The following is a 12,875-nucleotide window of genomic DNA, read 5'->3' as shown; positions in this document are numbered from 1 at the left end:
CCTTTGCCATTCGGTCTGTTGCATCAGTCATATCACAACATCCGAATCAGAAACCCAAGTAACTTATGCAGCAGGCTCATTACTTTATACATTACACAACCTTCAAACCAAACGCCAATCCATATGTAACATATACATACAAGGTCACCAGAATCAAGATTCAACTTTAGATAGGAAGAGTTGTGAAATTGGATCATAGAATTGACCAATCTAACATATATTGCAAAAATATAAAACAATACTCAACCATGTAAAGTGTCTACTCACTTTCTATGTAAAACATGAAAATTTTCAATTTTTCAACATCTGAAATGATAAAATCTAACCCATTAAATGGAATTACTAATCAGGAAATATAGAAGAATGGGCATAATCAAGAAATTCAATTGAAAAATATAGAATGATCATAATCAAATAATCAGTTCCCATTGAGCATAATTAATTAATGAATATTCTAAGCTGTCCATCTCCTAAATTCAATTGAAAAATATAAAATGATCATGATCAAATAATCAGTTTGCATTGAGCATAATTAATTCAATTATATTCTAAGCTGTCTTTCATCTCTTAAATGATACAATGTAAAATTATACATAATTAACCTTCACAGTTTCACACCATTACCCATTAATTAAATAACAATTTAAAAACTTCCCTGCCCAAATTAACATTCACGGGTTTATGTGATTTACCCATTAAGTAATTTACAATTTTACAATTTTCAATCAATTATTTCACAACTTCAAATTTTCAATCAACAAATTTACAACTTTAATCAAAAAAATTAACAACTTCAAACGACAAAAAAACAATTTCACAACTTCAATCGACAATATTACAACTTAGCTAAACAATTTTACAACTTCAAAAGTATTCAATCAACAAAATTACAACTTCAATTAACAATTTAATGACTCGAAAAATTATAAATAAAACTTGAATTAAAAAACAGAAAATTGCCAAAAGAATGGAGAGAGTTGGGATTGCAGCTGACCTGCTATATTAGTGAGTAGTGACGAACAAAAGAAGACCGCTTCGCTCGCTGGTTACCGACTTCTGAGGAGTGAGGAAAGAGAAACAAGTTAGGGTCTTCCTCTTCGATGTTCTGTATAATTAAAATTAAATTGGGATTTTTTGTCATTTTTTTTTTTTTTTTGTCAATTTACTTAGTTTAATAATTTTTTTTTTTTTTTTTTTTTGACGAGTACCTAGTTTATTATTAGTAGAGTACAAAAATTGTTAAAAACTCCGTATAATACAATCTTTGTCCAATTTTTTTTGATAATACAACCTTTGGATTATTTTGTAATAATATAACTTTTAAGCGTGTTCATTTTAAACAAGATAAAATCGAATTTTCGGTAGACTTTGAAGTTAGGAAAGAGGAGAGGATGAGTTTTTGGTTGTGGGGACGAAAAAGGGTGGAATATCCCCTCCCCTTCTCCCACCTCAAAACTCAAAATTCGATTTATCTTGTTTAAAATAAACACCCCTAAAGATTGTATTATTACAAAATGATCAAAAAAAATCATACTAAAAATCATACGGTATTATTTAAAAAGAAAGGGTCAAAGGTTGTATTATTTTCAGCAATTTTTCCTGATTTATTTAGTTATTTATTTTTTCTTAATCTTTCATATTCGCATACTCCGTATATATGTGTCGCAATTATTTTGAAACATAGAGTATTTCTTAAATTTTTGTGTCTAAGTGGTATGTGGTAAGTATATAAAAACAAATGAAGTAGGAGTATTATTTTTTCCCTAAATGTACTATTCCACAATCCACATTAACAAACCATGTAAAGTTGCAAACACAGGGCCCAAAAGGCTAATTGCATACTTAATCTATAATCAATGATAACTGATTGACAGACTAATACGAAGTGTTATGCGAATAAATAGCTAGTTTTATCAACCATTAATAAGGAGTATAGAACTTAGGTATTGTTCAATGCAGGAAACTATAAATTCCTGTGAGTGACCAATTTGGTTAACAACAAATAGATGTGGTGTAGAAAATTTTCTAGGACCTAACTCAACTGTCAATTAGCTTACAAAATTTTTCTTTAAGCCCTTCTTTTTACTTCAACTACTCTCAGAGAACCTTAAAGGACCTATTCAATGCCTTCAAGATCTCAAAAATACCGATCAATTACATGATCTTCAAGTAATATTTTTCCCGAGCAGAAGGGCAAACATGTCAAAATTAGTATTAAATAAGAAAATTATGAGGGAACCCAAAAAATGTTTAGAAGTGTAAAATACTGCAATTAGTGTCCGATCAGTTTCGAGCCCAATGCTTGTATAGGGCAATTCCTAGTCCACCAAAAGCTAATGAACAGGCCACGGCCATAGAAAGGCTAATCGGTTCAACATCAGCTGCCATGTTCCTTTTTCCCTCATTTCTTCCTCGACGAGACTTCTCCCTCTCTCCCAAGTTCTCCCGAAAAAGAGTGCAAAGATTTTCCAATTGATGCATAATTTGACGCTGTCCTCGTGCAATTCCGTGTAGCTGAAGACAAAAAGGACCACAAACCAGATTACAACATGTGAGCAAGAAAAGTATTGATAGAAGCATTTTCATTTAAGTCTAACTTTACTTACCTACGCAATGTTAGCATGTAATGCATTCTGTGAAAATACAGGTTTAACAAAAATGTTCTCCATAGATACTTTCGTATGGTTGATGAAGAATTACTCCACAAATTGACAGGACAAAAATTCATTTATACAAGGAATGGATGGTAGGTAACAATGGTAAATGTTACATAAAAATCAAAAATTTGTTCGGAAAAACTTGAACCAATGGTCACTTAAAATCTCAGACAAAGAAAAGAAGAGGGAAGATGCAACTATACCGACTGTAGCACCAAACAGAATAAAAAAAAGCCATCAACATCATTTAAAGATAACAACCCATAATTAGAAATGATACTAACCTACTCACTACCTCAAACCTTACCCAGCTGAACAGGAATCTACATGCAGATTAAAAAGCTGAAAAGCACAATGGATCGACAACTTACCTCGTCTATTAAAGGTGACTCTTTATTCAACTGGGAAGATGATGAGATACTCGGCAAAATAGAGCCAGTCAATGACCCATTGCTCAAACCAGATACAAAATAAGATGTTGGGGCAGAGCCATTACAGGTTTCAGACTGCAGAATCATATTTTGCTGGCTGGGAGACAATTTCTTGACCATTAATTTAGAGCTCAGCTCTTCAATCCTTGATGTAAATTCGTCCATCCGATCATTTAATGTTGATATCTGATCTGACAGTTGTGTAACAACTCCCTAAAAGACATGTCAAAAAACAAGAATTATAATGTAAGAATATACAATTAAGTAGCAGAATAATATCAGGCAAATTGACCATTACATATAAAAACTTCACGCATCCACAAACCTTATTTTCCAAAGTTGCTGCTGATTCACAATTTCTGTCATCATATCTTCTGGTACTCACATCATACTTAGAAGCATTCTTGTCTCTTTGATTAGAGTATGAGCGTGACATACCACTGCACCAATGTTGAATTTTGCGTAATTAAAAACGGCCATGCTTTCTTAGCTAACAGAAAGAGCAAAGTCCATAATACAAATCAACAACCATCAATTATCCACCCCCCCCCCCCCCCCCCCCCCCCCGGGTTCCATATTATGAAGCATGTCTCTCTTACAAGTAAACGTTGTGTTCAGCTTCAACATCTATCAGTCTATCAACAAGAAAAATGCAAGAAAACTCTTCATTTATTATTATTTTCTAATCAACAATTCATAGGTCACAGAATAAAAGACACTGCAATAGACCAATAAAATTGGAAAATGATTAAATTAGTTAACACTGCATTCAATATAATCAAATATACGTAGCATTAATACAAAATTTGGCAATGAATGTCCAATGGGCATAATAAGAAAATGGTGATTTGGGTTTGATTCCATTTACGGTTGTAACTTTGGTTTTGGTACAGCCTAAAACAATTGGTGGTAATAAGAATTATGTTTTTACCCACAGAAAAAAGCCGAGAAAGTCCATAAGAAGCACAATGGTCAAAACTCCAAAGTCTGTTACCCCTTACTATATATTTCAATGTGTCTATCCAAGGGACCATAAAGTACATTGGTTCTAACTTCTAAGTAGTTGCTTTGTGATCTGTAGCTTATAATTAACCTATAAATGCATTCATAAACATCCAGAAGTACCTTTGGTGGTTTACAAAAGTTATTGCTTTTTCCTAAAGCATTATTATCTGCCCTGTTATAAAATCCTTTGGCTACTGTCAGACTTAGAATTTTAGCTTTAGTCCTGGATCTGCAATTTGCATCCCCAAAAACCTCGTGAATATTCATAAAACAACAAAGCTAAATATGTTTCTAATTATATGTTACGATAGAGAGAAATGGAGGGTAAGGAAGAGAAGAGAAAAGAAAAGATGCATCATCCTTTAGTTGGATACCTTATGCAAGGAGGGAAGGAGAGGGAGTTGTAAGGATCCATTTTCTTCCCGTTTAAATAAACTAAATCCTTCCATTGTTGGAGAGATTTGGAAGGAAAATGGAAGGTCACCTTCTCCCTCCCCTTCCCTATTTTTCCTTCACCTCCCTTTCCCTTCACTATTGTTATCCAAACATAGTGTAAAGCACAGTCATCTTAACTGGTAATACCAAAACAATTTGACCCAAAGAAAGTAATCTTGACAAGGCAAGAATGGCTTATAGTTGATAGCAAAAACTCAGCTCAATCTACATGCCTTAAGACTGTTAATAGTAACTGAGTCGGCATTTTTATTAGTAGCAGCGACATCTCACCCTCCCTCCTCATTCCCCTCTCTCCTACACACACAAAATGCAAAGAGAAAATAATGGAAGGCTATGTAGACATAAATGCATGAGAAAGAAAACTCCCAAGGAATCACAATAAGCAAGTCATTAAACTGTTCAGGTGAAGCTTTTATCAACACATACACCAGGATCAGCAACATTTTTTGTAAGAAAATATACCACACCTTTTGAGGTTCTTGTGCCTCCATGCAATTCTATCAGCAGATGCTCGAGATAGGGCTTCTTGGGGACTAGAAACCCAATCATCATCTAGGCTGAGCTTTGTCTTTAAATCTTCTGGTAGTGCCTTAAAGATGCACAGACCAAACTTAAAACCTAGCAACATATTAAAAGAAATACATAACATGACTAGCATTTCCATACCATGACTTCTTTCACAAGCTTCTCAAGTTGAATTTGCTCAATGTAAGTGCGAGGAATGTAGGATCCTTCCAATCCCAGCTGCTCAGCAATAGATCTTACAAGCAAGCGATCTCTTCCTTGCACCTGAACAGATAATAAAACAAAACTCTAAACAAAAATCCTCACATAAAATATCCAATTGAGCTGAGAACCAATATTTATGTGTACCCAATTAGGGTTCAGTTCAAGCTTATTTAAGCAAATATTTCCTTATTTCAGAAATGACCAGACCATACCATATCAGATTTTTTATTTTTAATTGCAATTATTTATCACTAAATATCTTTAGTTCTGCAGTTTAAAAATGATAAAAGTTTCATATTTGGAAAGTATACATAAATACGAATCTAATGACATCTCATTTGATATTTTTTTATCGTAAGGAATAAGCATCAACGTAAAAATAAGGTCCAGGTTTAGTCTAATCTGGAAATCAGATCAAATGAGAACTTCAGACAATACATATTTAAAGTATCAGTAACGCTTTTAAGATAATAGTTGATGAATTCTTAAACTCTAAAGTCTAGACGATTAGTATCATTTAATTGATTGAGAAGTGCTTTAAGTCAGTGTTAGCTAACTTTTAAAGGGAATAGGACCCCTCCTCCCAACCCCCCACCAAAAAAAAAAAAAAAAAAAAAAAAAAGACTTTTTTACTGTTGAGAGTAACAATTTAGTTTCAAAACAAGATATGTTAATTCCATTGAATGGGACATTACTTGTTAATCTTGGTTAATACAATGAAGTGTTGAGATAGCCTTACAGATTAATAAAAAAACATCAAATAAAACAGAAACCCATTCAGAAAGTTGGTAGTCAGGGAAAAACATTTATAGCAGTGAAAAAGAATTACGAATATTTTATTAGGCAGTACCTGGATATACTGACGATTGAGTTGTTCCAACCAATCAATCTTCACAGTCACCCTACCATCCGTGAACACATGGCTGTTTCTTTTGAGAATAGTAGCTATTGTATATCCCAGGGCCATGAGCCCACCAAGAAGACGCACGCTGACTTCAAATGTTATCCTAGGTGATATGATGAATGGATTTTCTTTTAATACTTCCTGAAGTATCCAACTATCTCATCAGAAAATACATTGTAAAAAGATTACAATCCCCCAAATTCAACATTTTCTTTACAACTAGAAGAGAAAACACAAAGAATTTTCAATAATGACAAATACAAAAGTCAATTTTGTCTTTTATTTCACAAATTAATTGGGTTTCAAACGGTCAGAAAGTCCAGGACACAAATAAAATTTTAAGATGGATCAGAAATTAAACTTAAGATGAATTCTACATCAAAAATCATAAGGCCTATGAGGAATAGAGGATGACAAAAGTGAACCCAGCTTGCTTGCCAGACAACCATATCCGAACTTATATCTATGTAAAAGTGTGTTGCCTCAGGTACTCAATGTTTCTTGACTGTCCTCAACCCTGACACATTTTAAAATTCTACACATCCTTTTAGCAGGCCGTTAACATCAGAGATACATTCCCATAACCAATGCTTTTGTTTTCAGGATCACATATTTAAACTAATTTGCTTCACATTTATATGCGTAAAATAATCATGTATTCCCTGACTCTTGACAGACATGTGATAGTCTGGTATACCCTGTAAATGCTCATTTTCACTTCCCTAATTAAAGATAAATTTAAGTGAGACTATAGAGACCTAGGAAACAAAAAATTCAGGTTCACTTTGATACTTCATCACATCTTTTTGGTTTTGTTTTTTACACTTCTTTCGGCTGCAAGGTTACATAACCATCAATCATAATGTCTTTCCAAGGGTAACCCAATCAATATAATACAATAGCAATATTGTCTACATTACAGCTGAGATAAACAGAGAGAAGTAGGTGTGGAAAAAGAGGAGTACAAGCCTATGCAAAAAATGCACATATGTCCATACTCCATTCATAGGCCTTATTTGCAATCATCTTCAGTTTGACTCCTATTCCTATATTATGAAATAAGTTTTCATGTCTGTGCCAGAATTATGTCTTTTGCCAAAAATGTATTAAAGACAAACCCACCATGCAACAGGTCTTAAGCCACATCCCTTAATGACCAGCGAGAAATAGAATCTACAACTATACCTGTCTCCAGCACAAGAAATATATTCATCTTTTCAGGTTATAATATTATATCACTTTTCCCAGTTCCTCTCATCAGTTTGTACCTCCAAATTGATTAATGCCAAGTAAGGTACTTTTAAATTTTATAAAGAGACAATCGTAAAGTAAGAAGTTCAATAGCTAAATTAAACTTTATTGACTCCATACAATCACTGCAATTCATATAGGGTGAGAAAAAAGGGGGAAAAACAAAACAATAGAAAAAGATCACATAACTCTTCAAGTAACACCTAGTGCACATGACTTGAAACAGTATTCAGTTTTCCAAAATAACATGCCAACTTAAATACTTTTAACATCTTCACAAGTGTTTCACACAAGACATAGGTCACCAATATTAAGATAAATCGGTTGGAATAACAGACCTCAAACATAAGATTGTATTTTCCATCTTTATTTCTCATTCTAAGATACGATTGGCATGATTCCGGATCTTCACCAGGTGGTAGAAGATATATATCATAGGTCTGCTCAACAGATTCCTTCAAATTCTCGGCCAAAACCGTTTTAATAAGATCTTCTGAAATAGACTTCAACGACTGTAGAAAGCGAAAGGCTTAAGTGATTGACAGACAGCAGTATAAATATATCCAGGCATTGCCTAAGACCAGCATCGCAGTATGTCAATAGTCAACTGCTAAGTAGGAATTACCTTCAAGATAAAGGTAGCATTCTCAAATCCAGTAAATGGATTGAACTTGTTTTCAATCTTTATATGTGCTGTTTCTAAATCTGGCTCGATAAAAGCCTTATACATTGGATAAACCTGTACAGGAAGACACTAATACTTCAGAAATGCAGGGTCTTTGCAGATATTTGAATAAGTACATTGTAAAGGCAGAGTAAACAAACTGTTTCGGATATTTGCTGGATGATCTCCTCTGGTTCTTGGTCAGCACGTTGTATATCTCTTAAAACTCGTTTAACAAGGTCATTGTGAACTCCACCAGTCACAGAGACCCGTAGGTCTACTAAAGGACGCAGTTTTTCACTTAAAGCATATATGCCCTCGATTATCACAATGCGCGAGCTAGGAGCTTCAACTGTCCTGCATTAATTTGCATCTTTATGAGTTTAGATACATGAACAGCCAAGAACTTGGGGAAGTGGAGAGGGAAGTGCCACATCATGATATAATTGTATCAACTTACAGGCCCAAGCCTTCGAATAGCAATTAAAGGCATCAATATTGAAGCAGAAGGCAAATGTAACTAGTACACTTAAAGAAAAGATTACTCTCTTATGAGATATTTCATGTAGAAGCAATAGAATAAAGTAATCTGCAAACAAAGGAGATGTAGATGCAATTACACAGCTTGACATATTTCCACTGAAAGTGGTTTGGCGAATAAGATTATGTCATTCTACAAATTGTTCACTTGAATCATACAACAACCTCAGACAGGATAAACTAAGCCCCCAATTTAATTAAATGCAAATTATGTTCCCTTACCAATTGAGAAGCTTAAAATATAAGAGAAATTATTGTACTTTTTCATCTGATATAAAACTCAAGTTAATCATAAAAATCGAAAAAAAAAAATAAAAAACAAAAAATTTGTTGGCATGATATCACAACATAACATTGACACTAAACATCAGAAGACTGATCATATAAGGGTTTATTATAGAATCACTGGGAAGCCTGAATATATATTTTTAAAACCACAGTTCTCAAAAATCCTGCCATAAGAGTAACAGGTCATCTTGACCCAAAAAAAAGTCTTAGAAAATAACCTGTATCCTACACGGGAGCTTGTTTTGAAATCATAGATGGGCACCTGGACTGCCTTTCCAGCCTTAAGGTCATTTATATTCTGAAGCAATGTATCAAAATCTGTCAAACGTGGATCTGTTCATGAAAAATATCCACATAAGAACAAAGACAAGTGTCAACCAGCTAGTCCCGACTGCAGAGCAAAATGTTTGTCAATGCTAAAAACATAACTAATATTGTGACAAATTGGGAGTCTTTGAAGAGTGACAGCCACAAAAAGTTAATTTCACCACTGCTTGTCCTTCAAATATTTGCCAATATGCACAGAATAGATCATGCAAGAGGTATAGAACTATAATTTACTCTAATACTTTGCTATTACCAGTAGGTTCTCTATGTTTGTCTGCAGACTAGATTTTTCAACACAAAACACGCACAGAAAAGAAAGATCCAACCAATACTTAGCTATCTAAAGTAAACTGCAAGAAATCTTTCCCCCTCCCTCTAATGTAAACCAAGAGTTGCAATGTTGAGCCATGTCAGATTCAAAGGTCAAAATCTGTTTCTACCCATGCTACATCAAGTTACATCTTCCCAAGATCCCAATTATACATATCCGAGAGGGATCAGGCTGAAATCAATTTCAGGATTTTTAACGAATTTAAACCAGCATCCCATACAATCCCAAATAAAGGGGTGTTCAAGATCATGTCGGACAGACAGAAAGTATTGGTTCACTACACATGACACCATATGAACAATATGCTCATAATATATTTTATTGCGTGCAGGGATAGAAGAAATAAATGGTACGCAGAAACATAATGCAGCAAAGAACCGACAAACTAATCAAGATCAATGTATTGCAACAAAACAAGATGAGATGAGCCAAAATTTAATTCAACACCCAGTCAAATAGTGTCTAGTGTTATGGATGGAGATGATAACTCACCTGGAAACCATATTTGCTGAGGAGGCATACATTATCAGCATAAAATGATTACTAAGAACAGATGCATTCTAACTTCTAAGCACATGGAAAACTAAGACATCCAAAGAACTTAATCAAGCATTTGCTAATAATTAATCACCTTTCATAACTTATGTAGGTATTTCATGGAAATAGTAGTGGAAAAAAAATATTACCATCGAAATTGCCATCAACTATTCGACTAGCATCATTGTAATTGTCCATTGATATGACGACAATGCTAGGCATAAAGTTCAGAATTTTCTCAGTAAAAACAGTTTTGCCAGCTCCAGATGGACCAGCTAATCCTACTAGGGTTATTCCTTCATTTTTTTGAGCCAGCAATTGGCATGCACGAATAACCACAAAAAATCCTTTCTCAAATGATAGTGATGCCTTAATTGGAACAATCTCATAACGGCCAGTATCTTTTCTCTTGCTTAATCGAACTTGATCCTTCAACAAGCCTGCCTTTCTATGATGTGACCCAGAATTAGAACCATCCTCAGCCATTGACATAATCTAATTTTCCTGCAATCTTGAGATAATTACCAAAATGACAAACACATCCAAAATTGAATATATTATATGAATAACAATCTTGGTTGCCCACATATGAAAAATGTGAATTAAAAATAATATCACCATTTATAACATGCTTAATGAAAATATAACTAATTGTAAAACCAGCTTCATCACTCATCAGCTAATATTTTACTAGCAATAAATCTAAGCAACCACCAAATCAACAATATTCTTCCTAGATTGTTCTTGGCATTACAAAATACTATAATTTCACGCTATTCTGCACCGATACCTCAGATCATCCACAAAGCTCAGAGATAAACAATAGAGAACTGGTGCATACATGTTATGACCTCGGAACAATGCAGAACAAGCTGCACATCATGATACCCAAACAATTTTTTTTTTTTTTTTTTTTTGAAGGGATACCCAAACAATTAAATAAACACAAATTTACATAAAACAAACAACAACATACCAACTTGACTACTTGCAACAACAACAATAACAGCAGCAAATGATCACACAAAACCAACATTCTACTTATCAGACTGTTGTGATAACCACATTTAAATGTCTAATTTAAATCATGAACATAAGAATTAAATGATCTTATATTACCAAAACACAAAACTAATGATCACCCAGATGAAATTTGACCAAAATAAAACACCCAGATGCATAAAATTCACAGTTATTGGAATTATCAACCAAAAACATAAAAATAAGCCTGCTTCAAATACAAAATAGGGATCTAAAAAACTCCAAAAATCCATTACAAAAATATTAAAAAACAAAAATTAAAAGCATACCCAAATTATATAATGAAGTAATGAACAAAACCCAGATTATAAAATTACAACTTCAAGCAAAAATTTACTTACCAAAGTAGGGATATTCACTAGCAAGTCAAGTTGTGTTCACAAAATTAATCTCGGGATTTGGGCTTTTATTAATATTTTTTTTCTCTTGTAGAAAAAAAAAATGATATTGTGAGATTTTTTGCAAAAAAATCGATTAATTAATGCCAAAAAAATTCTGTTAAATAGATGACTGAGGAAAGAGAGGCAAAAAGGGTGGAGAATTTGGGCTTTGAATGCCGAAGAGGCGAGAAAAAATAACTAAGCCTATTTAAAGCGTTAGTGTAAATAATCAATAATTAAAATAAAATAAATTAAAAAATCTGTTTTTTTTTTTTTAAAAAAAATCCAAAAAAAATCTGTACTTTTTATATTTGAAAATAATAAATTCAATTTATTTGGTGAATTAAATATTGCTTTTTTGGGGAGTTTATTTAATTTTAAATAAAAAATATGAGTGTTGATGTTTCAGCATTTCTTAGGAGGAAGGACATCGTGAAGCTATCAATTAAGAGTTGAGAATCAAGGGCGGTTGGGTTACGTGGAACAATAATAAATGTGCATTTCTTGTATTTTTAGGTTTATTTTTGTTTTCTTTCTATACATGGAAATATATGATTTTGTGCCTTAAGGTTTTGTTATCCATACATCTTGGGGAGAGGGAGTGTACGAGTGATCTCGATAACTAGAGCTTTTTTAAAGTAAGGTGGATTTAACATAAGCGATATATCGAGTTTAGCTATTTAGAAGTAAATGTAACAATTGATAACTTTAAAGGTATCTATATGAAGTTTGATTATTCTCGAAAAAATAAAAATAAAAATAAAAAAAAGATTTGATTATTGAATGTACGTACTTCATAATTATCTTATTTTGAAACGATAAGGCTTAGTTGGAATAACAATTTCTAAAGTATTATGGATTTACATTGATTTCAAGGTTTTTAAAATTTATTGATTTGATGAAATTTTAAAAAAGTCTCAAAATATTTTTTAAAAATAAAATTCCACCAACTACCATTTTGTACAAATCGTTTGTTATTGATCAAATATTCATAATTTGGAAAATTATACCTATTAGTAGTTGTTTGGAAAATATATACTTCTTTCATCACTTTTCCTTAAGATGATGAGTAAGAACGAGAAGTAAAGGTTTTGAAAATAACCAAAAAAAGGTGGGAATTTTGTGACATCTACCAAAATATATAAATATTTAATTGCCTGTCTAAATTAAATTTGTTTTATTTTGTTTTATTCACGCAATATAAAACTCTGTGTTGCTTTATACACCCTTTTTAGTTGGTGTCGCAATTATTCTTTAGAAGCTTTATTGAATCTAAAATACTTTTAAGGGAAGTAGACGGTAGAAATGAGGTTAATCTTGTGGTAATTTCGGAA

At 32.8% G+C, this 12,875-nt stretch overlaps 1 protein-coding gene across 2 annotated transcripts; it reads right to left on the bottom strand.

Moving 5' to 3' along the window:
- Positions 1 to 1,944: 1,944 nt before the first annotated feature.
- LOC145601603 (inorganic pyrophosphatase TTM2-like) lies at positions 1,945 to 11,710 on the bottom strand. 2 transcript variants are annotated; one of them, XM_081657651.1, is made up of 12 exons: positions 11,503 to 11,710; positions 10,270 to 10,631; positions 9,144 to 9,258; positions 8,259 to 8,454; positions 8,059 to 8,172; positions 7,772 to 7,945; positions 6,129 to 6,323; positions 5,216 to 5,338; positions 5,017 to 5,138; positions 3,414 to 3,528; positions 3,029 to 3,301; positions 1,945 to 2,514 (listed from the first exon to the last, which is right to left on the bottom strand). In XM_081657651.1, exons 2-12 carry the CDS (start codon positions 10,610 to 10,612, stop codon positions 2,284 to 2,286), a joined length of 2,001 nt encoding a protein of 666 aa, XP_081513777.1. In that variant the 5' UTR covers positions 10,613 to 10,631; positions 11,503 to 11,710; the 3' UTR covers positions 1,945 to 2,283. The 2 variants fall into 2 exon arrangements, with proteins under 2 accessions (XP_081513777.1, XP_081513776.1); XM_081657650.1 differs by having other exon boundaries at positions 1,946 to 2,514; positions 10,270 to 10,624.
- Positions 11,711 to 12,875: the final 1,165 nt, after the last annotated feature.

This window comes from Chenopodium album, chromosome 21 (assembly GCF_948465745.1).
Source record: "Chenopodium album chromosome 21, dcCheAlbu1.1, whole genome shotgun sequence".
NCBI lineage: Eukaryota > Viridiplantae > Streptophyta > Magnoliopsida > Caryophyllales > Amaranthaceae > Chenopodium > Chenopodium album.
Note: the sequence above shows the minus strand (reverse complement) of the source record. Positions and strands in the feature narration are given on the sequence as shown.